We start from the raw sequence: 26,249 nt of genomic DNA, 5'->3' as shown, positions 1-26,249 counted from the left end.
TTGAAATCTTAAAGCAGTACAGATGTGATGAAATCGCAACTTTCTGACAACACATCAGTAGTAGATGTGTGCACACAATTAGCAGCTCAAATAACAGACTGCACGAGACTGACTGATCCTTAGATGAATGCTGTACTAGTAAAATTGAAACTGATCTGTGGCCGTAACATGTTGATGTGAAACTTGCGAGACAAGCACCACTTGTCGTAAATGTGTCGCCAAATGCACAGGCATTTCATATATATTGTAGTTTGTTTTATACTTGGCAGGCAGTGCTGTGAAAGCTATGCAAGTAGTGCGATTAATGTATGACGCTTTTTACAGAATACTTTATAAACGTCACCTTGTGTACTACTTGTGCACCTTGTACTTTTAGTAGGTGGCATCTTAAGTTTTGGTTCAGAGTTGAAGATTATGCTATGGCTACTGGCCACAGTTTCCACTGCTTGTTTGGTGGCAAATAGGTTGATGGCGGCACCTACCATATAATAATCGCATTATATATTATGACACAAGAGTATTAGACTTAATGCGTACCTGTATCTCTCATGCAGTGCACAATTCTTTGGTCAGTCCTGCAGCATTCAAGGGAAATGTTCGAGACAAAGGAAATGATTTTGACGCTGACTGGCTTGTTGAGCTTACTTAATTTCATCTAATTGTATGGTTAGCAACATTATCTAGTCCCATTCTCTAAGGTGTTGCTGAAAAGTTTATCTATTATGCTGTGCTGTTAAAATTTTTTTGCACCTCTGCTGAAACATGTGCTTCAATGCTGTGCATCTTGTTAAATCGAAGTATTAATCAACAATCAGGTTTAACTTGTTTTGGTAGAACAGGTACTCAGAAAAAAGCAGGCTGTACTTCTGACGAAAATCTGGTTTTAACCAAATATAGTTGCAGCACACAAGGGCAGATAGCTATACATTGCAATAGTGTAACTCAAGTATATAGCAGAAGTACAGAATTAGTTGCTTATTGAAACTAGGTTGCAATCAAGATAAGAATGATGTGAAAGTAATTGTGCATAGTTCATGGCTCATCACAACACCACCTCAACCACATTATTTTTGCAGTACAGCAATTTCACACTGACAAAGAATGCCAATGGCAGTAATGGTACATAGCCTCAGCCAAAAAAAAAAACTATCAACTGTGAAAAAAAAGTTGCTGAAAGAAGCTGGTGAGCTTTTATTTAAATACAAGAAAAGTGTAGTGTTATGTCTCAACATCACAAAGCCGTTAATTAGAACTTTGCCACAAGGCAAACATCCACCCATCCATCAGCACCTATCCAGACGTCAATGCAGCATGGACATCACGGGTCCACAAAAGGCCACTACCTGACAGGCTGAACTAATGAGGGGGGCCAACATCAAATGCTACCGAACAACGATGGCGACCTTGGACTCGCAGTTAGATATTTGCCCCGAGGCAAACCCCCACCCATCCATCGGTGCCTATCCAGAAGTCACTGCAGTGTGGACACTCTTGACGGATCCACAAAAGACCGCTAGCCCCACCACTAAGTGACAGCCTGAACTAATGATGAGGGGGGGCCCAACATTATATGCTACCGAGCAACGGCGACCTTGGATTTGCATGTTGTCATCCTGCCACATATTCCATACCATTGGGCTTCAGAGGCAAGGTTAATGCGGAGCATTGCGATAGCATTGGTGTGGTATCGCAATGGATTCGACAATGACTTGCTGCTAGACAGTCTTCTTCAGATTTCCTAGGCGAGTCGTGACAGTATTAAAAGCGGAGGCTTTTTGTGCAGTAGGGTCAGAGTGAACTCAAACTTGCTCCTGCATAAAGTTGGCTTCTGTAACTGGAGCCGTGTAGCTAAGCCAATAAACCTTTTCCTTCATTTATACTACTGTATGTATTCTTTGATGGGCTGGGTGGATTCCTTGCCCTAACGCCACCCTAAGCCGTAACGGTAGTCTCTCGGTAACTACTGAAAGTGTAGAGAATGTTTTAAACATACACCAAGTAGGTAGTAGTCTTACCTATTTAATGTTAGCATTCATGCAATGCTGCACTGTCGGTGCCCTCAATGCACTACAGCTTTTTTCAACTTTTTGTACTACTAATACTATTTGCGAGTACAGTCGAATGCCTTTGCACAAATGCGTGGGACCTCTGAAGCCATTTGTTGTACAGGTCACTTAGTTGTAAAGGCTGCACAGCTCGCAATAGAATTGGCACAGAATTATTCCTCTGTTAGGCAGATCATTTCGTCGTGGAGGTGCTTGATTGTAGTGTCTGTGCCACTGCATGGTACAGTAAAAATAATTTCCAGAGATCCACACTTTTCCTATGATTAGACAGCAAATAGCCTTTCTTGCATTTCTTCCACTGCGCTTTGGTCTATTTCCAATCCCAATTTCTGAAAGCCATTACTAAAATTGCCCGATTAAAGACATGGTGAAGCTTGCGTACCTCTTGTCAACATTTATGCATGGGTCTCTGATAACTGCAATGTGAGGCAACATGCTGCACCAGAGATTAGAGGCAATGTTGCAGCTAGATATACAGATCTGTTTTGCTGCTTCAAAAGATGCGATATTAGCTTCACAGCAGGTTATCTCAATGTTCAAAGCTGTAAAGAGCATTTTCAGTGTGCAGCCGACATTTGGTGTATCCATATGCCAACATAAAGAAGCAATGTGACACAAACAGCTATGTAAAACTTGTATTCAAAAAAATAGAATTGCCTAGGTAGCAGCAATGCAATAAACGTAGCACTTTCCAGCTTTAGTGCTTGAACATATTTTTATGGCAATGTGCCATTTCCTGTTGCACACGGCCTATTCGTGATGTTTACCTTGTGAAGCTCAAGTAAGCTGTGTACTACCTAGACTACAATAATGCTGCTGCACTTTCTCTGTATTCAGCTGTTAGTGTTACAGCGTGTCATAGCCTTCATTGCCACTGCACTGTAAGACACTGAACTGAAGCTAAGATGGTCCATGCTGAGAATGCTTAGAACATTCTTTATGGTAATGGACATTCTAACAGTCAGATGTTAAGGGTTCACTGTGCCATTTTTCCCGTGTCTGTACGTGTAACCAATGTGGCAAGCTTCAGGTTCACTGCGGCACACTGCAGGTGTGCACGGCATGACATGCCATTTAATTGCACATCCATGCTAGCACTACAATTCTTTACCAGGTTTTTTGTGCTTTGAGCAGCTTGCAAGTCACCATGAGCCTATCTTATGGATGATGCTAGATATGTCTATCCCAGTAATATAAAAGTTACCCGTGTCTTGCACCAGCTGACTCCAGCCTATGCCTGCTAATTCTAATCTCCACATAAACCCTCCACTACACTTGACTGCGTTTCCCTTCCCTTCATGCTTCATTCTGGTACAGACTACTCATTATTGGCTTGATGCATTCCACAACATGCACAACTTGTCTTAATCACAACCGGAATATCAGCAGCTTGCTTTTACTCCAATCCATACTGTCTTTTAACGTCGTGCCTATCATTTCCTGTTGCATTGCTTCTTGCGCAGCCTTTATAAAATTTTGTTATCCTCTATGTTGGAATGCACTGAGATTGTGTACTTTGTTAGGTTATTGATAAGGCTACTCTTTATTACTATCAGTGCCATGTTCAGTTTAGCTTATTTATATTCAACTAGACCTCTTGCAGTTAGTGTCTGCTGTGACTAATTCGCCTATGATACTTTCCTTCACAGCTTCAAAAGGGTATCTAGCAATCATAAACTCTTGTTCTTTTACCAAATTATTGAACATTAGTTTTCTCTGCATTAATCCATACACATACATTTAGACCTAGTTGGTTTGAGTCTTCAATTGCTGTAAGTCATCACCGTTGCTAAAGACTACGTAACCTGCAAACAGCAGGTTGGTGAGATAGTCGCTGCTAATTCTTGCATCTAATCCTTCATGTAACATTTCGAATACTTCCAAGCATGCAGCAAATGTCTGAGGCATTCAGAAAAGTTATTTGCCTGACACCCTTCCTAATATTTTTTTCACTTTCTTTGTAAAGAATGGTAGCTACAAAATCCCTGTAGATAATTACGTAAGGTATCCACATTTGCTTTCTAAGCTCATTAAATCTAAAAATTCATCCACAACTTCTACTTCTGCTGAATCGGATACTTGTTTTTTTAATCTATGAAGGGCCACATAGTAGTGGTGTTATATTGCAGAATTTCAGTTGATGGCATGAATGTAATTGTCTCTTTCTAACACCAGCCTGTTATTCGGGCTTATTGGAGTGAAGCACTGCCCTAATTCTATTCGAAATTACCTCCCTTCATCCATATGTGAGACTGCCTATTGTATGGTGCTGCAGTTGCCAGTAGTGCGCTCCTCGGAGTCGAGATTTGTTGTTGGTTCTAAGCTAGTGCACCGGGCGGCAGTTGCACCTGAGCTCTGACGTAGTGAGGATCTGAAGTAGCCCAAAAGCTGTTTTTGTCATGGAAGAAAACGTAAAATATGGAGCCTTTGCTGGAGCTGTGGTAGTTGGTTAAATTTTGCTTTCACCTGGGAAAAACTGCTTACGAGATGCCTCCCTTGGTTAAGGAGGCTTACAAAGGCAACGTCCTGTCAAAGCCTCAGGTTTTCCGGTGGTTCAGTGAGTTCAAGAATGGATCGGAGACCATTGAAGACTTGAAGCGATCTGGATGCCCTTCAATGAGTGGTTTGGATAAAATGTGGTCAAAGTAAAAGAATCTCCTCGATTCCGACCGTCGTTTGCGTATCATATTAATCGCTGAAAACCTCAATATGTGCAAAACAACCGTTCGCAAAATTATTTCCGACAACTGGAACACGTGGAAGCGGTGTATAGCGGTGAACAGCGGTGTATAGACACCCTAGGAGACTATTTTGAAGAATTTTAATATGTACCGATCGGATCAATAAAATTTTTTTTAGCAAACAGAGTCTCATTACTTTATGAACAAGCCCTGTACAGCACTTCAAGCAAGCCAAATGGGTCTATAATTCTTAGTATTTGATGTCTCCTTTTTGTCAATTATGTTGACATTCTTCCAAGCCTCTGGCACATGTGAAGTTATGAGGAGACGAGTATAAAGCATTGCAAGCTTTTAGTGTGTCTGCCATCTTTTATACGAAGCCATTATTCCATCTCCTCCTGCCACTTTACCCTGGACATCCCTTGCAAAGCCTTTCCAACTTCACCCTAGGTTTACACTTGAACTTTTCTCTGTAGTCACATATAAAATGTGTCTATATGGCTGTCCTGTATACTCCACAGTTCTATGTAGCTTAATTTGTCTGCTGCATGTATTAAATTGTTGCTAATGACACTGCCCTATACCTTTACTGCATATACCTTGTTCGTAGTTGTGGCAGGTTCCCTATAATTTGCTGCTTCCTAATTTTTTCGCTATGTTGTTCTGATTGTTGTTTAGTGATTAATTTACACCTCGGCCACATCAACCTAATCATTAGGGTTAAGGACTTTTATGTGCTGTTTCATTAGAGCTTTGTTGCTCGGAAAAATAACGAAGATAAGAATTTCAACCAAAGCTTCTAATTTTTCATTAGTTCCTGTTATCTCTGTTATTCTGCATTTCCTTCTCTACTAAGTGCTAATATCTACTTGTGAGCAACATGAGATTGACCTAGTGTGTGTGTGTCTGTTTGTCCTGTGCAGGGCACAGCAACTGTGGCCTCAGGAACAGTGTGCTGCCAGGCAGCACAGGCGGTTTGTCTAGCTTACTCTCTAACCCAGCCTACTTGGCAGCCTACCAGAATGGCAATGGTCTGGGCTCTTTATATCCCAGTGACATGCGTCTCTCCGAAGCCTCTCTCGGTAGGCTACTAAGACAGAGCACTCTCCAAACTTCACCTGTCGGCACAGGACCTCGAGCTATCCGCTCTGCATCACCTTACGCACCTTACAGGTACGTAGGTCTGGTAACGCCTGTCAGTGAGTTACTAAGAAAATATTTGTAGCACCGGATGCTGAAAAGCAGGGATACACAAGGCAGAACGCAAACTTTAAACATTTTATTCCAGGAGACGGCTATTGTATTCCTCTTTCCAAGAAAAAAATGCTGTTGGAAGTTAGCACTCAGTCTTGTGCTTTCTTCCCCATGTACTTAAGCTACAAATATTTTCTTAGTAATGACATGCCAACACGCACAAAACGTTATAATGGTGCCTCACAATGAAGGAATACGTGTTTCAAGGAAACGTGACAAAAATGTCCACAAACTATTGCTGTTTGTAGACACTAGCCTGTGCACAAGTGCATAGTGAAAGTTTACTAGCAATAATTAAAGCTTGGGTAATTCATAGTTGCGATTCCTTCAACCAAACCTCGACATTTGCTGGGTAAGCTGTTCTCAGCGTGCTCTAAAGCCATGTAGTTTAAAAAGGTCGTTAATTCACTTTCTGGTTTCCCAGGGCCGAGTGACTTGCGCAGGCAGCACCTGACAGGAAGTCGTCCATAATGCACAAACAAAAATTGCTAGCATGCAATATTCAGGCTAATGAGTCGACGGGCTCCAAGAGGGTGCCGGAGAATTGGGACATGTTTGCAGCTTTGATGTTTAGGACGCACATGCATTTATCTGCCATAGAATGTCGTAGTGGCCAGTTGCTGTTAAAAACGTGCCTGTTGGTACAACTCTCAATTCTGTTTTGGACTATTTCATTGACCTTCAGATTTCAAGCAACCATGAGTCAGCTTGAACCTAACTCAGTTTGCCGTGTTCTACAAGCAAAGCAAAAAAAAAAAAAAACCCACTGAAGCGTGTGCAAACAATGCAGCACTTGCAAATTCCAGGCTATTTGCTGAAGCTACAAGAGTATTTGTTCTCTTCATCACCAACTTCACACCACATTGCAATAGCTTCAGCCAGCCAATTGCTTACAATAACTGAAAGAAAGGACTTGTCTATAGTGTACAACACTGTTTCAACAGAAGGATTAGTGGTACACAGTAGGCCAGCCCCTTTATTTGGGACATACAGCCTTATTCTTCGTTAGCTGATCCAACTCATAGCTGTCTATTCCTGTGGCAACAAGGCATTGCTTCTGGCAGCGCATATTTGCAACACCCCTTACCCAGTTCATGTGGAAGCCTGCGAAGTACTAAAAACTAAGTGTATTCAAGCTCTGAGGACATGTTGGACTAATATCTTATACATTTGCAGCTATCAAGGGAGCCCTTCTGTGGAGCGGTCTTTAGCCTATGGATGTGACCCATTCCGGGATTCCAGAAGCCTTTCCCCAGATTCGGACTCCAGTGGTGTCAGCTGTGGCACAGAAATAAGCACCTTGTCAGATCTCATGGTATGTACTTCATAAAGAATTTTTTCCTAACTGTTCGGTGCTTCTAGTGGTTCTGCTGTGACATGTTCGCATGTGATTGACCATGTCATTACGTGGAACACTGCAGACATGTTTCTGCAAGCAGCAGTGCCAATGACCTCTTCTAATGCAGAGTTCAACCACTGCACACAAAATTATCACTGCAGTGATTGCTCTACTTATGTGCCACTGGCGTGTAAAAGGCAGTTTCATATATTAAGTTGCATTATTGGCTCAGTACAAGAACAATTGCAGGTGGAAAACACAATTCCAACAGTTGAACACAGTGCCCCTAGATGGTGTCAACAGCACTGCTGCTCCTGTCTGCATCTTTGCTATTCAGCAAGTAGTAATGTGTACTGAGAAGCTAAATCTCTCTGATGGCATGTAAAATAAACACAAGCTGCGCACCTATGCTGTTCATAGATCATGAATTAACTGCTGGTTGAGAAACGTCTTCTAATGGAATGTCTCGCTATTGATTGCAGGATGCACTTGTAAGTATGCACATTGCGCACGTCTCTATTTTTCTGAGTAGGAATTTTCTTTCACTCGTATTTCAAAAAGGTCATATTGCATTTTTGTGCATGCCCAACATGTACAGTCAACAATAGATTTTCCGGACATGCCAGATAATTCGAACGCCTTCGTGGCACTGCCATGTACCCATGAGCTAATGTATAAGAACGTCGAAAATTTTGGACGCAAAAGCCCTTTGCCGTCCGATTTTCTGGGCTATTTTCTGGGACTGCAGGTCCGAAATGGCATTAGTCGAAGCGACCAGCGCCATCATTTTGATTATCTTCTTGAAACCGGTGCTGTTGCACGCAGATTCGCTGGCAGCCATGACCACCACTGTGGCAATGCTAGGCGTAGCTATTTCAATGTTCGCTATCAGGCTTGGTGTGCCATGTTTTTCTTTAAAACAATTCGTCACTGTTAGAAATGGCGCTCACTCTGCCTTTCTCATCTTTGCCACTGGCTTTGAAGCTTGAAAAGCACAGTGCATGGTATAATGCCTGTTCCCGAAAGTCAGCTTCATCTCAATATAGCGGTGTTATGCAGCGAAGCATGCGAAGAATGGGACGAGGCACTTGTCACGGGACACGGTATGTATTGCTTAGTTTTTAGTATGTCGGGTATTCCGGCAATCGCAGGCGGTTTGCCGGATGAGCGATGGTGTAAACGTGAATGGCCTGTTGGTGGCGCCAGCTGGTGGCACAAACCTCAACCATACAGAGCCAAGCAGTATATTCATCGCTGCTCGTGTAAATTTTCGACAGCTGCGTAATCGTGTTCATGATTGAGCTGCTGCCAAAAATTTGCACCAGCAGAAAAGCAGAATGTAGTAGGTTACTGCACTTAAGCTGTTTGTCTGGCTGAGCTCTGCACCACCTGGTGGCTGCACCGCTCCGGTTGCTCACATTTACGTCCCGCCCATCCTGAAATCCACCCAAACCACCCCCCTTTGCTGGAATACCAGACACGCTTAAAGCTCTCTAACTATACTCGTGTGCACCCATAGTGTCCTATTGTGGTACAAGCACGGATACACCTAATAAGTGTACTGGCATGCATTTAGAGCTATTTAGGATGTGCTTGTGGCAATTTGAGCCCTTGAGGGCAACAAATAGCATGAATTTATTGTTTTTGGCTGCCTGATTTATGGGACGTTGACTTTAATTGCAGTCCTGATACGCTTGTTCTTTCAAAACCTCGAAATTTGTATAACCTGTTAAAATTGTCACCGTAATTTGTTAACACTGTGCAATAACTTTAGACAAGCCAGTTGTAAGGCACATATCTTGACCATATGTAACCAGTGTTCTTTGAACACACATTTTGTAAAACTCAATATAATGCTCTCACAAAATTAAAAACCCACAACAAAAGAATTTTTAAGTACTTGTAGGGGATGTAGATACCACAATAAAGTACTAATCCTAAGTACATATACTACTTTCATATAATTTGGTTGAACAAGGCAGTTAAATTGCATAAGCTGTATTTGTGTAAAAATTCTAAAGTTGTTTCTAATGTTTTTAAATCTTTTGTTGCACTGGTTTAAATGCACTCAATATTCATTTTTCATGTTGTAGTATCGTGTGTAAGTGGTTATTTTATTGAAACACCCCTTCTTTTACTGTAATGCTGAAAATTGATATGGACAATAAAGTAAATAAATATTTGCATGCTAGAAATTAAGAAATATTTATGCAAAAACCATGAATGATAGTCAATAGTACGAGCAAACAGCAAGAGTGAGCGAATACCAGCCCCTTCCTGCAACTAGGTTGCCGTGAGCATGTGCCCTTTCCTTCAGGGTATTCCCGTGACGAGCAAGAGAGCAAAAGCCTCATTCCTCCTCCTCCAAGCCCCAACCAGCAACTCGCTTGCCCAATCATTTTCCTTGCCTTCCCAAGAGGAGCGAGCAATAAGGCCCTCCTTCACCCTCCTGCCCCTCTTTGCAACACTGTTGTCCGAAACCACACACCCTTTCCCCGAGCACATATCCTCACCGTCCCTCGCCCAAGCCTTATCATTGTCGTACCTACCACGAAAAAAGCCAAAAAGCCAAGAAAGCCAAAATGTGAGGTGATGCAGCCAGGATCAAGTCTTACTAAACACCGCATACACTACTGTGCATGTTTATTGTATTGCAAATGCCAGCATGGTAGCATACATATTTAATTCTGCTACCCTTTGCACATTCAGGTTTTGAAATAAGGGCTTGACAAATGCAAGCATGCAATGCATGACTTAAAAGTAACTTCTATTAGTTAAACTCTGGTTAATTTAATTTTTTGGTTAATTCAATTGCAACTAAAGGTCCCAAGCCATGCGACTACATTTGAGACCAAACTTTTGTTATGTTGGTCCTAAAATTGGCTTTCACTAGATCATTTAAACTTGACAGGCCAGCACGCACTTGCCTGACCCCAATGGTGACCCCAATAATTGCGACACCTTTAGCAGCGATGTCTGTCTTGGTGGAGCTTAGGATGCAGCTAACAAAAAACAAAATGGTGTGGCTAGGCGAGAGTTGTAATCTGCATTCTTTGAACTGGTTACATTGCCTGCTTCTTTCATCGGGTGGCCATCTTACAAGGGTTCTGCACACTGAAATCATGCAATCATTGCTTGTATAAAAGGGAGTATCTACTTCCCTAATCTCCCATTTGGGAGCATGACTTTTGTGCCCGTTCTTTTTCATGGTACTGCATTCCTTGTGCCATTTGAAACTATACACTTTTGAACTAAACATGGTTCTAGTGTGCTTGTAATCTGCCTATAGAACTGTGCAAAAGCACATATCTTATTGAATAGTGTTTGTAAATTGTAACCCAACATTACGTCTATTGCAGAACTCCTTGGTAATGACGCCTAGCCCCCGAGCCCACGCGCATACAAATGGCTTCAGTATGCGCTCGGATCTGGACCTGCTCAGCAACCCGTTCTCATTTCTCACGGACCAGCGCTGGTCGCCTGCTGGCAGCCCGCCCACTTCAGGCTTGGAAGACTCGGACAATATTGAGAAGGCGGCTAAGCTGCACAGATCTGCTGCGAGTGAGTTCATCCGACTACTTGTGCTCAGGGGTGTGTGAATAGCGAAAGGCTTTGAACTCAGTCAAACATCAATGTTCGAAGAATGGCACCACATTTACTGGAAGCCTGCCATGTCATAGTGGCTCAGTGGCTATGGCATTCTATAGCTGAGCACGATGTTGTGGGTTCGATTCCCACCATGGTGGCCACGCTCCATTGAGGTCAGTGTGTTAATATTTTATTTTAGACTTAACTACTTGTTAAAGGGCTTCTCATCAGGCCCCATTGCAATTCAAGTTACATAATGAAGGTTGTAGAACGCCCTCTAGAGAGCATTTTACTACAGTAAATTTTCAAATTGGTTCATTATTAAAATGTCGCGTTGCAATGCTGCCAAGAGGCAACATCACTTCCATTGTAGACTCCCCCTTTGCTTCAACTAGCATATGTGACATTCCTTCCATGCCTTCTTTTGTACAGTAGCCAAGGGACTGCAAGATGTTTGACAAGAGCCCCACCTCCCTTTCTTTATTCCTTTTTGTTGCGTGGCATGCTTCCAAGGGCATGCAGGCTTCTGTTAGAAATTTCAGCTGTTCTCGAGGTGTGCAGCCATTGATCTACACACTGCCCTTGTCTGCAGCCTCATCCTCACTAGGGGTATTTTATAGCCTTCGAGTTGCTTTGGGGTGTTAAAGCTAAAGTTCCTTTAGATACATTTTCAATCGCCTACTAGAATAAATTTTAGAGCGCAGCTATTACACACCCGTTCCTGCGTTGAGTGTCGGCATGCCTCTGCATTGTATGCTGTAACCGAGCAAACGAGCCCAGTGAAAGATTAAAAAGAAATGTGGAGCACAGTGGGTGATCAAACAAAAGCGCGCCCGCAGGAAAGTGGAGGAGGAGCGGAGGGGAAACGGCCTGCACGTCTTGTTGTCAGTGGCCACAGCATCCGCAGCTGTGTTGGCGATTTCGTATGCATTTCCAGGGGAAGTGGGAGGAGGCGGGGGGGGTGGCCTGACGTGGGGAGGCCTATGCTTGTCTGCGGCATCAGCTGCTGAGGTCAGTCTGCAGTACCAGTGTGTGACGGCGATCACTGCTCCTGCAAGAGGTGATGGTGAGCGGCTACGAGTAAGGCTTGATGTGATGCTCCCTTAGGTGTTGTCGCCGCTGACACTGGTGGCATGATTTCCCTGCGACAAAGGGCCGCTCTTGTTGGTGGAATAGAAGCGTGAAAAAAGCATACTGCAACGCAAGACAGACTGTGCGGCAATGATGGCTACAATATGGCACCAGAGTAGCATACATCATGTGTGTGGAAAAAGTGCTGCAAGAGTGGAGGTCTGTCTGCAGCAGCTGCTGTGAATGTCGCCCACGTGCTGCCTCTCGCGATCTCCCAATTAGCGAGAAAGTCTCGCCACACTTCGCTCCATTTGCAATGTGCTGCAAGATAGATTGTCTGCGCTAGCTACACTACTCACACCATTCTCTTCCTAATATGAACTGTGCACTTATATAATCATAATACAAAATACTATAAAAAACCAGCCTATACGAGGCTTCTTTCGTATTAGCGTTTAACATTTTTGCCTTGTACTATATGGGGATCCGAACAAAAATTTCAGTCGAAAATTTGTGCTAGAAGTTTTGGTTTCGTTATTGCTGCGTGGCCATGGCTTGACTTCGTAATTGCTGCATGGCTACGGCTTGGCTTCCTTATTGCTATGTGGCTACGGCTTGGTCTCGTTATTGCTGCGTGACTACAGCGTCGTTTCTTTATTGTTGAGTGCGGACCTTGGCAGCACACGTGCAAACCATGCTTCGCAAAGTGCATCTTTTTTATTCCGCATTGAAAGACCAGGATGTCTGGACCACGAAAACAGTACTCAGCTGCTTTCAAGAGAAAGGTTATTTTAGTCGCACAGGAAATAGGAAACAGTGTGGCCAGGACCAGTTTGGCATCAACGAGGGAAGCATTTGCGGATGGCGTCGACAGAAGGAAGTCCTTTTCGCATGCAGCGGAACGCAAAGAAGCTTTCGTGGCCCGAAGAGTGGGACATTCCCAGAAATTGAACTCGCCCTGATTGAGTTTGTATGCCAACAACGAGCCGTGCATCTAGCTGCGAGTGTGGAGCTTATGCAGGCAAAAGCTAAGGAGCTTGCAAAAGAAAAAGGGCTACCGCGCTCCACCTTCAAAGGGAGCAAACACTGGATCTATGGTGTTGGGCTGCTGAGCACGAGGTCGCGGGATCGAATCCCGGCCACGGCGGCCGCACTTCGATGGGGGCGAAATGCGAAAACACCCATGTGCTTAGATTTAGGTGCACGTTAAAGAACCCCAGGTGGTTGAAATTGCCGGAGTCCTCCACTACTGCGTGCCTCATCAGAAAGTGGTTTTGGCACGTAAAACTCCATAAATGAATTTTTTTTAATGTCCTATGCTGGATTTTCCTTATGCTGCTGAACTTCGATTTTGCAAAAGCTGCCAGAATCATTCGAAGAGCTGCTTGTGGCTTTCCATTGCCACTGTTTCGCTGCACAAGTGCAAAAACTTCCAGCTAGGGCAAATCGGCACTGCTGACCAAACGCTGGTTTATCTGGACATGCCATCGCCTCTCACCATGCATGAAAAGGGCTCTAAACAAGCTTGTGTCCGGTCCACTGGCAACGAGAAAACGCGAGTTACCGTCATGTTGTTGGGCACAGCAGATGGATGCAAGCTTCTGCCCTATGTCATCTTCAAGCGCAAAACAGTGCCTAAAGGTAAGGAGCTGCCAAAGAATGTGGTTGTGAGATGCCATGAGAGAGGCTGGATGAATGAGAATCTTGTACTCGACTGCATAAAGTCCATCTGGTGAAGGTGGCCCGGCGCACTGTTGTCATTCTTGTCCATCCTCGTGCTGGACACATTTCATTGCCATTTGGCCTTAAAAAAAAAAAAAGTTCATTGTCTGTCTGTCTGTAGCCGACTCAGCGAAGAGGCTGTTGTGAAAATCTGGCACTGAACTCGTCGTTATCCTGGGTGGGATGACGTTTCAGTTGCAGCCTTTAGGTGTTTGCATGAATAAGCCGTTCAAAGACACGGTCAAGCAATGTTACGCAGATTAGATGCGCTCAGGTGAGCCTGCAGTGACGCCAACCAGGCGGCTGAAGCGGGCTTCGCCAGCTACGCTATGCGAGTGGATTGTGGACACATGGGCGAGAATACCAAAGGACCTTGTGTGTTGCGCATTCAAGAAATGCGGCATCTTGAATGTGCTCGATGGCACAGAGGATGAGTAACCTCTGGGAAGATATGTTCAACAAGGAACTATCCGAAGAGAACGCAGCTGAGGAAGACAGCAACTGAAGTGTGGAGTGCAACTTAAATAAATGTTTTCCTCGAGTTTTCTGAACTCATATTATATGCAGATAAAACTATTTTTTCCATTTCGCGTCTCAAAAATGTCATCCCGTACTATACGTGGGTTTTTACGGCACACACATAGAGCTGCGCTCAAACTTTGCATTGGGCAGTATCATGATCATAGGCGAATTTTTTCTTTCAAAAAGTTTCATAGAAAAAAGAGCTACAGGTAAGCAGTCAATCAACATGCAACAATGAGAGAGCTGATGGAAATACGCCTGCGGTAGACTGAGCACCATGAAAATGAGCAGCAAAATGAAAGTTAGCTCATGGGAGTTGCAATAAAGGAACAAAGCAACTCTGCATGAATAGATGCTACCTAGTTATGTGTGAATATTAACTTTCAAATAAGAATTGAACATATACCTTACTTTGAATATCAAATACTAATATGCAGATGCACTCATTACCCATTTTCTTTTCACTTACCTTGTTGAAACACCAGTTACATTGTCAAAAGTAAAAGATATAGTAGAAAGCCATTACAGTGAGAACTTGTTACTTGACCCTTTTTAATTTGGAGAATTGAATCGTCTCTCACGGTGTCGCTATACACAGGGTGCATGCAGGTCTCAAACATGCACGGACTCTCAAGGCCCCTTTGAAGCTTTTCCAAGGGGGGCAGAGTGGTATCCAGTGTAGATTTTTTACTATGTTTCCAAAACACTATAGTTACATTTACCTACAACGCAGTTAATAAAATCGGCACTTTACTCGGTTATTGGTATTCAAATTTTTATATTAAAATTGGAGCTTTTATGCAAGTAAGTGCAGTTACTGACATACTGGTTGAAGTCAATTATCACACAACTGCTTGGTGTCAGCTACACAAGGTTGACTTTGAAAACTGATGGGTCACACTGACTGCTTAATGCTAGCACAGGTAGCAGACGGCATAACGGGGATACGGTCGTTTAGGGACTTGTTAAGTGCAGTATTCCATATGGGCCGAAGGGAACTAAGATACTGCTGTGCAAAAAAAGGGGAAAAAAAGTGACGTTGGTGTAAATGAGCATCTCGAGAGCTTTTGATGGCATGTAATCATGTAAAGGAATGGCAAGTAATGCTTCATTTATATATGGTGCACAACAATGACAAAATTGGAAGAGAAAGGATGGAAATTGTTTGTTTTAGAGTTACATTTATTTCTTTATTGTTTTTGTCTTTCAGGGTACATGTAAGTCTTTACATGGTTGTTAGAGAATCAAGCTGAAGCATAACACATATAAATTAGACTGCATTTAAAATATTTTCTGGGGTCTATCAATACTGCTTAAAAATTGCCAGACAAGCTGCATTGGCAGAACCAGAAACTTCAAGATCAAATGCTGAAATGTGGTGAAAAAACTGTCAAATGCCTTGGTGGACTAAGCAATGTAAAAAAATGATGGGTCGTACTATTAACTGCAATTCAACCTGCGTCATTGCTAAAAAGACTTTGTCATCCTTTCTGCTTTTAAAATTGTTATGCGTACAACCTACTATGCATTCAGTGCAACTGATACTTATGTTGCGACATTCCATCCCCGCAGGTTTCTCGGAGGCCAGCTGCTGCTGGAGTGGGACCTTGCCTCCGCGTACTCTCAAGAGCTCATCCCTGTCGTGCAAGGTGTTCCTGGGAGGTGTGCCCTGGGACATATCTGAGCCGGGCCTCATAGAGGCTTTTGCCTCCTTCGGCAACATAAAGGTGCAGTGGCCAAGCCGCGAGCGGAGCCAGAGCTTTCCCCCCAAGGCGGGCTATGTGTACATTATCTTTGAGAATGAGAAGCAGGTCAAGATGCTGCTGCGGTCATGCAGTCAGGACTTCATGAATGGTGGCAACTGGTACTACAAAATATCATCGCGCCGCATGCGTTGCAAGGAAGTGCAAGTGATTCCATGGGTGCTGAGTGACAGCAATTATGTGCGCTGCCCGTCACAGCGGCTGGACCCGGCAAAGACTGTGTTTGTGGGAGCCCTGCATGGCATGCTCAATGCACAGGGCCTGGCCCTTGTAATGGAAGAACTCTTTGGGGGAGTCCTGTATGCGGGCATTGACACGGACAAGTACAAGTACCCAATTGGTGAGGAAGGCTTCTGCCACACGCTTTCTCATTGCTCGGCATGTGCATTTTTGTAGCTGGGTTTGCACTCCACGAATTAAGTGATTCAGTGGCACTAACATAGACGGCAGTGTTGCAAATACACCCACGGCGATAGCTTAGTAGTTATGGCGTGGTGCTGCTGAGCTTGAGGTCGTGGGTTTGATCCCGGCCACAGCAGCCACATTTTGATTGAAGTGAAATCTAAGAATGTTGTGTGCATACTTTGATGTAGGTGCAGGTTAAAGAACCTTAAGTGGTCAACATTCATCCAGAGTCCCCCACTGCAGATCGCGTTATCAGATTGTGGTTTTGGCATGTAAAACTTTGCAATCTAATTTTTAATGCTGCAAGTATACGCTGCTGTAGCCTTGCAGCACCACCAATATTGTCTGTGTGCTCTGAACATCATGCTGTGTTGCGACGGTCATCGACATCAGCCGTATAAGCCAAGATGAACCCCCTTTTGTGTTATGGGCAAGCACAGATAATCCAGTATTATGCCTTTCAGGCATATCGGGCTTTACTAGTTTATGGCTTTTGTTATAGAAGGCAACACTATACCATGCGGGTCAAATTATCCTGAAATGTATAGTGACATTTGCTTCACAATGTGTCCCCCCAGTGTGCTGCAAATCGGTGTATGCATTGTGCAGAAAAGCAACTGCAGGTATGTGCAGCTGTAGTTCTAGCAATGACAAGGTGCATTTATGCTAGCTGCTCTTGCTTACAAAGCATAATCAGTGTACAGACTTCTGATCTAGTATTCACAATGCACAAGTGCATGGCTGAAGATACCCACCTGCGCCTTCTACTGGCGCACTGACATTACCACCGAAATGATGCACTGCACACTTTACCAAACGCACCCTGAGCAGAGGTACAGATTTTTGTCCTGCATGCACCATTGCTCAGCGTGCATGCAGGGCAAAAATCTGTCCTTGAGATTTAAAATTCCTCTTGTACTACGTTAGCCACACTGACCTTATTCTTGCAAGCTTTGTAATCTCGTCACCATATCTCTCAGCTGCCCTCAACTGCATTTATTTTGCTTCCTTTGGCACCCATAATGTGCTCTTGTATATAACTGGCTTTATTCTAAGGGTGTCATGACCTGGTCTCCCTTATATTATACTCTGTTTAAATTGACTTTTGCTTGTTCCATCAACCATATCAACCTCAACCGCACTCAAATGCTGCGGCAGGCAACTGCTGCAGAGTTCGAGCAAGGCCATGAGAAATAAGACTACTGTCACTATTGCCGAAGGGTGCAAGAACTAGCTTAACAGCTTCACTGTATTTGATATATAAATTGTCAGATTGGCCTACATCTGTGAAGGGTTTTTTAGGGCAGGTGAAATACAGAAAGTGATGTTTCATAAAAGGGGAACGTGTACGGGTTCCTCAGTAGGAAAGCACTTAAGCAAGTTGAAGTTTAGGAAAGTGACTAGCAAAGAATTAGTAGCTGCAAAGTGAATTAATGGTAAGAAATGAAAGAAGCCTTCCCTGGTTCGGTTGCTGTTTTACTATTCCTAATCTGTCCTTTTGTTATTCAATCTTGGTGCCCACATGCCCAGTAACAGCACTGCTGCCCTTGCCAGCACGATGGAGGGAAGTTGAGGATCCAGCACGCTCTGCTGCTGAGCATGGGGTTATTGGATTGCATTCCGAATGCCAGTAAGGAGGGGAGGGATGTAAAAACTCTTGCACGTCAAAAGAACATCAGAGGGTAAAAATTATTGTGGAGTTCTCCGCTATGACACCTCTGATCAGTGGCTCAGGCAAGGGGTGGCACACTCGGCAAGTGCCCCGCTCCCCTCCCCGTGAAAAATTTCTGGCTATGCCACTGTCTCTGATAGCTCATTGTGCAGCTTTATATCCAGTGGATTTTTAAGAACTCCAAACAAGCTCCTTCTAAAAAAGTATTCCACACCTGCTCTTCTCTCTGCAGGAAAAATGCCTATCTCACGAAGGCAAGACAAATGCTGCCATGCCTAGGCAATAAGCAGTGTGCCAGCCATGACAGGTGGCACAGACGCTAAAGAATAATGTCTCACATGCATGCATTGCGGGGGAATGTTGCAGTGCAGTGTGACATTTATGTACACTGAAACTCCTTCTGCATAAAGGGCAATTTATCGGCTGGTGCTAGTGTTTAGCAGTGAGAAAGTTGCAAACGCACAGAACAGCTGGTAAAGGGCTTAGGTGCAATTTTTCAGCCAGCAATGATCACAGAGTAGATATTGAACACAAGCATGTGTTGACCATTCAAGCCTTTGTGGGTGTTATCACCAATGATTGGCTGCTTTGTGCTATCTTGGGAGGCCAAACTATGAAATGGGGGAAATTTTCAAAATTTTGCAGCTTAACTGTAGTGTCAAATGAACGCATATTGCTATAATAAAAATTAGCAATGTTGATTGGCTGGCTGTTGAGATTCATTTGTGACGCGCTTCAAGTAGATACATGGGTAGTCACAAGCTACATCCCATGTTGTGGAACATGTTGCAGAGGCAGGCTCATAATTCAAGAAAAGCTAGAGCGCTGTCGGATGGCATTGCCAACTACCTTGGTATGGTATGCTGCCAACTCATTTCTGCGGCCATGAGCATCCATTTCAAACGTGCATAAGATCTTCATACCACAGTTTACCCTTTCTGTGGGCATTTTGTGGATGAATGGCAGGCTGATCATCCAGAGCATATTTGTGTATACAGTAAACTTTCATTAATGATTTTGGTTTGGATATTTTGGTTAATTCAATCATAAGCAAGTCTCAGCTGATGCTCATGCATTACTATGGGACAAAGCTTTCATTATTTCGATCATAAAATTGGTCTTCGCTGAATAACTTGAACTTGACCAGTCAGCACGCATGTGCTTGATCCTTATGGTGACCCCAATAGCAACCCTTTACTGGCAGCGTCCATCTCAGCAGAAATAAGGGGACAGTGAATGTATTTAATACACTTCAATATCCCGTCAAAAATGGCTATTAATGTGGAAGCATTACATGGCTCCTGAAGCAGAAAATCTGGTGGCGTGGCCGGAGACGTACAAAAAGTCACGTGGTCAGACGTGCTCAGGCCACTGCTCATGCGTTCTTCTTCCTTAGCTGGCTCCGATGTCAGTTGATGCGGTGATTTCGGCGAGTTCTGTCATGCACTCTGATGGACACACCTTCAACGGAGATGGTACAGTCACGTGGTCACAGACTGCTCTGATGGCCGATCTATATTCTATATACAGTGCCGGGCTTCTTGGCACTGCCAGTCGGTGCAGTGATTTCGGCGAGTTCTGTCACACTCCGATGGACGAACCTTCGTCTTCAACTCCTCAGTCAGTAGCCGCACCTAGCTCCTATGGACGTCCACGCAAGTACACAAGAGGCACAGGCATGCGATGCAATAAATGATTCAAGGCAACGTGAAAATAATACCAGTACGTTTCGTAAAACGGGTCGTACCCGCCGTGGTTGCTCAGTGGCTATGGTGTTGGGCTGCCGAGCACAAGGTCGCGGGATCGAATCCCGGCCACGGCGGCCGCATTTTGATGGGGGCGAAATGCGAAAACACCCGTGTGCTTAGATTTAGGCGCACGTTAAAGAACCCCAGGTGGCCGAAATTTCCGGAGTCCTCCACTACGGCGTGCCTCATAATCAGAAAGTGGTTTTGGCACGTAAAACCCCATAATTAAAAAAAAAAAAAGGGTCGTCACTGGGAAGACGCTGCAATGCCTTCGCATTCATTGACGTGGGGATACCCATGTACCCTTGATTTTTTTTTTTTTTGGACGTGTCTGAGGAAGATTTTCAAGCAATAAGCATGGCTTGTGATGTTTGATTACAGCATTCACCCCATTCTAATGCGTGCCTTTTTTCTTTTAAAATAAAAAGCCACACAGCGTTTGCATGCTTTGCCGAATAATATGGCTGTATTGCGGCAAAGTCGACTTCTAAATACCGCGTGGCGAATGTGACTTTAGGAAACCGGTCGCCACTGTGCAACACATATTTTAGACCCTTGCCCATTTTTTGCTAAAAAATTCTGGCTCGCATAAATTTATTTGTTTAGGAGTTTTAATGTTACCACTACATTGCTCTACTTTGGATACATAGAAAGCAGGCACGCATTTGTTTCTGGTGTGCATTAGAATCTGGAAAACACTGCCAAATTAATCAGCTGTGCGTTTTGATGTTTTCATCTTGTCTAATTCAGCCCGCCGGTTAAATTGACCCATTTTCGTCGTTCCTGTCCAGGTCGAATTAACCAAGGCTGAACTGTATTTGCACTTTGTGCACAGTTAAAAAACTGCAATGCATCCAGCTACCTGTACTGCTTGTCTGGTACCCTCCTACTGCCATGTCAGTGGTTCTTTTTCATCAATACAGGGTCTGGCAGGGTGACATTCAACAACCAGAAGAGCTATCTGAAGGCTGTGGCTGCATCATTCGTGGAGATAAAGACTCCTCGATTTTCAAAAAAGGTGTGTATCCCCCTCAGTCACGAATTGTGGTATTCTGCAGGGAAATTTTTAGAACTTGCAGGTATTGGTGTTTTAGGTGTCCACAGTCCGAAAAAAAAAAATTCCCCTCTAGGAACATTACTACACTAATTCGACTGTGTCCTTATAGGAAGACATTGTGACTCAACACTTTTTTTTGCGAGTGCTCTATGCCAATTTACAGAAAGGAGGGCAATTATCTATTCAAGGTTGTGCGAGTGGTGTCCCAATGGGTTCGCAGGTTGTGATATTCTAAGAAATTGTCCTTCTCAGCTGCAATGCACAGGGAAAAGTTGCATTTCTGGCAGTGGCCCTGGTATTCGCCACACACTTCTTGTACACTTCTTCTATGGCGACTGGACTTGCTAGGGCCAGTGGTTCTTCGCATCCTACCTTACACTATCACATTATGTTTAGAGCAAGGACGGTGACTCAAAATGAGCTATTCAAGAATGACATTAAAAGAAACAATGCTAAATTGCAGTGCCAACAATATTCTCAAATACAGAAGACAGTCGGTACTGCTTCTGTGGGTCAGCTTCACCCGAACAAAATTCTATTGATCTGGCATCAAACTAGGAGTCTCATATCTGAACAACCATTCAAGGTTGCGACATAATTGCCAGACCAATGTCATTTATTTGACGGTCCGAAAACGTGAGTGTTTACCATCCTCGTGGTCAAACAGTGCATACAGTGATTTGTACATTTAAAAATTGCCACCACTCAAAATTAAGAAGAATGCTAAAAAACGTGTTTTATTTCTTCGACGGTGAACCAGATGGCGAAAGTGCAAAAACTGTCAGTTGTTTAAAATTTTTGTGTGGTAGCTATGAGTCGCCAGCATAGTAAAAAAAAAGAAAAATTAAGTCACGCTGTCTACGAATGGAGACGCGGATGAAAACAGGGTCAAAACTATTGAGTAACAGAACCATGAGTATCGAGTAACTTATTCGTTAAAGGTAGCTCTTTCTTTACATAAAACAGGGTGTTTTTACTATTCTGAATGATTGAGGCTGTTGCAAAAGACAAATTCGAACATCAACAGACCGAAGCTTTTGTAAAACATGGAGTCATTCTTCTCCAAACGTCTTTTTCTCCAGTAGCGTTTTGCCACTTCATATCATATGGCGTTCACTGCATTTATGTCTGAAATATTAACCGTACCAGTGTGCAGTCACTCCTTCGCTTTTTGATAAGAATCTCAACAGTCACCTCTTCATGTGGAGACACCGTGACTGAAAGGGGTATACTAGCACTTAAGATAAATTGAATTGATTTGGTTGACAATCCAAGACTTCTGTAATGGCAACCTCTTCGCACAGTCATGCCAGAGCTCCCTTCAAAGTAAGGGAAAACGAAGCTTTCAGAGGGACCATACTTTCAATAGAGGTGTACTATGCGGTCTCTGAAACTACACAATACCACTAAGATTTCAAAGTGCTTTTCATTGGCGGTGAAGTGCAGTACAAGATGGTAAACTGCTGGCATGTTCTCTTAAAAATTATTTTCAGTGGCACATTGTGATGGTGGAATGGGTAACTGTGGCTGTAGAGGTGCACAAGTACAATTTGAGATTGCATGCAGGTGCAAGTGGATCCCTACCTGGAGGACTCCATGTGCTCTTCGTGCAACAAGCAGCCAGGCCCAGTCTTCTGCCGCGACATGGTCTGCTTCCGTTACTTCTGCCGCACCTGCTGGAATTGGCACCACAACGTTGATGGAATGCGCAACCACAAGCCCCTAATGCGCAACAAAGCCAACACACGCTGAGCGACATCCCTCCACCGGCCAACTTTATACCCCAGCAGCCCTTTTCTTTAGGAAGCAGCCTCCTTGCTCGAGCATTTCTCCTTATTCAGCGTGATCCCGCCCTCGTGTTTGTTTTAACCCCCCTGTTGTTGTTTGTGTACATATTTCTGCCACTGTTACTCTTCTTTTGCGCTCTGTTTTAACCCTCTTGCTGTTACCTTTTTGTTGCCATCCCGCCTTTTTCCTCTCTCCACCGAAGATAATTGGAGAGAGATAGGGGAACTTTTATTTCTCATGTTTTCTACACCGTGTGCACTGGTTGTTATGCGTGGTTGTTATTGTTTTTCCTTCCCTTTGTTAAATAACTAAAAAAGAGTGCTATACCTATTGTTTTGTGCAAGAAAAAGGGATAAGTGTCCCATACGTTCATCCTCTCTGCTGCTGCTGTGCCGTTTTTTCTTGGTGTCTGTGGATGGTTTCCCTTTCTTTATTGCCCGTTACTAGTACGGAGTACTAACATAGAAAAAAAAAATTTATTTGCCTCAGGAGAGGTTGAGATGCACTGGCAGGGTGGATGTTCATTGTTGATCGTGTGCCTTTTTCGATTGCTAGTCCTTTATTTTTATGCTCTTGTGGAGGTTGTTTACCTACTCCAGCACGTCTTGTGTACATGTTTCTTTTTTTCTGCTCGAACAAGTGTTTTTATTTTACAGGGGCAATCTATTCTCAAAGCCCTGTAGTCCACAAAGTGCTGCGATACCAGCGTGATTTTTTTCTTACTAGAGTTCTTCGGGGGTATATTTATTAGTTTTACCTGTACAGATGGCATACATGGGCGAGGATTTAAAATCCAGTGCTGCCTTTTGTAGTTTTCTTAAGACCATTTTAATACCACCCCCCGGCTCTGCTCTTAAAACCTTTCTACATACGTGCCCTTTTTTGTACGACATCCTCCACCGTTAGCACATTCTACTAGTCAAGCCTTTTTTTCTATTTTTAAACATTTGAAACTGTTCCTTCTTTATATAAGAAACAAATACAGACATCATGTGTCATTGTAGTCTACTGCATTTCTACGCTGTTATGAACAGTTCCTGTGAATGCCTTAAATATTTCCAGGTGCAAAGTTTTAATGGCTCAGCTGTTGTTGGGCAAATAGGGTGCTTGAAGGTTGAGGTATTTTTTTCTATTTAGTGAGAAACCGGTAGCTCTGTACGGATTTGACTACGGAATGGATCACGGACCAAATTTCTTAAATGCAACAGGAGATCTTGAAGCCATCTCCTTCTGCATGGAAGTTTTGGATCTGCAAATTTTTGAAGTTTTTCGTGCATTGGGAACATCGAGACCAATGTTTCATTTTTTTTCTGTAATCCTAAGAAAAATAAATTCCTGCATATGAATTTTGTCTCTGCTTCAGTGCATTGCTAGCAAATTTCTGAAGTGCTTCAAGTAAGGAAGGTGCTGTTAGTAGCATTACTGCACGCAGCCAAAGCGTACCGAATAAAGGGTGCAATTTAGGCTTTGAGATGCGCTGGACTTCCACTATTTCAAACTTGCTAGGACACTCAAAAAGTGGTTCAAGTTATCTAACGCCCGTTCAAGTCTGAAATTTGTAGTGTTACAAACTTCTAGATGGTGGTCAACACCTGTGCTCAGTAATGGGAGGTTGTGGAATTGACATGTGGTTGTGGTGCAGATACAGCATGTTGCTTGTGCCTCTCGCCTGGTTGGAGTGTGCGCAGCTACTTGTTTCATGCCACACAAACTTGCAGCCCATATTTTGGCCATGTTTACAACCTTTGGAGCACTGTCACAAATATTAGTGCTGGAGCCTATTGCCATGTAGCTGTCCTCCTAGTCAAGTTTTCAAACATCTTCTGGTGAACCTCACTGTTGGGAAACACTACCTTGGTGAGCATTGAAAGGTGCTGAGCCTGCTGGCTACCCTGCCTTGCCAGTACACTCCGCAAAATTTTAACCCTTTGGTGCTTATCTTGTGTAGCCAGAAGTGCTGAGTTTTGTGCACCTTTTAATGCTGCGTGCCTGGTACTTTGATGTCGTGAACACCATTCAGGGAGAGTTGCTGCGTGTTGCCCGCTCCTCTGGAACAGGCGGCAACTCTCTCCAAATGGCTTTCTGCAGCTGCTGGGAGGCAGTGACAAGTTTATGCTATAGCCACCTTCATAGCACCTTGCATTTCCATAAACAAAGCCAACTTTGAATTTTGTTTCTCTTAAAAAGCGGGCAAGTAACAGTGGCAACTGTTGCATCGAATGATGTAGACCACAAATTGATCTGTGGTATTTGTGCAAGAACAGTGCAACGGTAAGTGCAAAATCTTTAAGTGGAATATGCATGTCCCTGTAATTCCAGCCCTTGCGTTCTGACCTGAGTGCATGCCACCAGTCACAATACTGTTGGTTTTTTTTGCTATTCTATGGGGGTCGGGACACTGTCCGAGCATAAACGCAGTTTCAAAACGGGAAATGGTCGCGTGTACTGTCGTTGGTTTCTTCCTAGTCTGGTAAGTATACGAATGATAGAAGCAAGTAGCAGAAGGGCTCGTGGCCCACGAAGTGAGTGCGGTTCATAGTTGAGCGCCATTATTATGATCAATTTCGTCATTCATTCAAGTGGGGCGGACGAAATGCCAGGACTCGGATGAATATTTTCGAATCGGCTCATTCTTCCCCGTCTCCCAGAATCTCGATTGATTAACCGTATTTATTTTAAAGACCGCCTGTATTTTGTAATGGTGAACTTATTTTTTTTCTGCTTTCGCGTGTTTCGCGCAGAGTTGCCGATCCCAGCGGTAGGATATGGAGTATGCCATAAGGTGAAAAGCGCCCAAGCAACATCCAAGGCGCCAATGACGAAAGGCGAAAATAATTTGACTGAATGAATCGTTAGAATATCAATCCCCTGGCTCAACAGTTGTTACCCTCGTTAACAGTTATCAACTACAAGAGTGAATACACGCTTCTTACGAGACAAGTAAACGTTCTCACTGCTCTAGCATTAGTGATCTCTTTCGATACGATTAGGCTTGCAAGGTCATCCGATCAATGCGCGTGCTGCAAGTCTGATAACGAGAGGTATGATGTAGTATAACATCAGCCTGCGAAAAGGGCGAGTGGGTCGGGCACATCGCCGACAGCATCAGTGCGTAGGCACGAGCGTTTCGTAGCGCTACACCCACATACGTATTGCGTCACAGGTCATTCCGTGATTCGACGAGTTCGGCGCACGAAATTCAAAGACTGCTTATTTTATGCTGTTCTTTTCTTTCCGTCACTAGCGGGCTATATAATCCCATGTATCCGCCGTGTTCTACAGTTCCTATCGGAAATACTTCGAACAAAACAGCACTCATATTTATGCATATGAAATCAATGGTGCATGCCGGACATGACAGTTCGCGTTCGCAAAGCGCGCAAACATCATACGGCGCTTCGTCCATCGATGAGGCCACGTGAACACGGGGCACGCTCGCTGCGTGCATTACAAGAATGTCTGCAACAACCAACACTTAAACTTACCTTTCCGGCGGGAATTCTGAGCGAAACAACCGCAAACTCATCGTAAACAAACGCACATGCGAACAAAACAAAAACACAGCGAGGTTAT

The 26,249-nt window shown here is 43.7% G+C and overlaps 1 protein-coding gene across 3 annotated transcripts in view; it reads left to right on the top strand.

Annotated features, from left to right (window-relative positions):
- Positions 1-24,022, top strand: part of LOC135895798 (cytoplasmic polyadenylation element-binding protein 1-like) — a 29,497-nt gene extending 5,475 nt beyond the window's left edge. For all 3 annotated transcript variants that reach the window (XM_065423972.1, XM_065423974.1, XM_065423973.2), the window contains exons 4-9: positions 5,671-5,920; positions 7,178-7,316; positions 10,700-10,901; positions 15,816-16,346; positions 20,755-20,849; positions 22,455-24,022. In XM_065423972.1, the coding sequence (XP_065280044.1) occupies positions 5,671-5,920; positions 7,178-7,316; positions 10,700-10,901; positions 15,816-16,346; positions 20,755-20,849; positions 22,455-22,640 (1,403 nt within the window). In that variant the 3' untranslated portion in view covers positions 22,641-24,022. The remainder of the gene's footprint in view (positions 1-5,670; positions 5,921-7,177; positions 7,317-10,699; positions 10,902-15,815; positions 16,347-20,754; positions 20,850-22,454) is intronic.
- The last annotated feature ends 2,227 nt before the right edge of the window (positions 24,023-26,249 follow it).

Source organism: Dermacentor albipictus, chromosome 4 (genome assembly GCF_038994185.2).
Source record: "Dermacentor albipictus isolate Rhodes 1998 colony chromosome 4, USDA_Dalb.pri_finalv2, whole genome shotgun sequence".
NCBI classification, from domain to species: Eukaryota; Metazoa; Arthropoda; class Arachnida; order Ixodida; family Ixodidae; genus Dermacentor; species Dermacentor albipictus.
The sequence above is the reverse complement of the archived record's forward strand: the minus strand, read 5'-3'. Positions and strand labels throughout refer to the sequence as shown.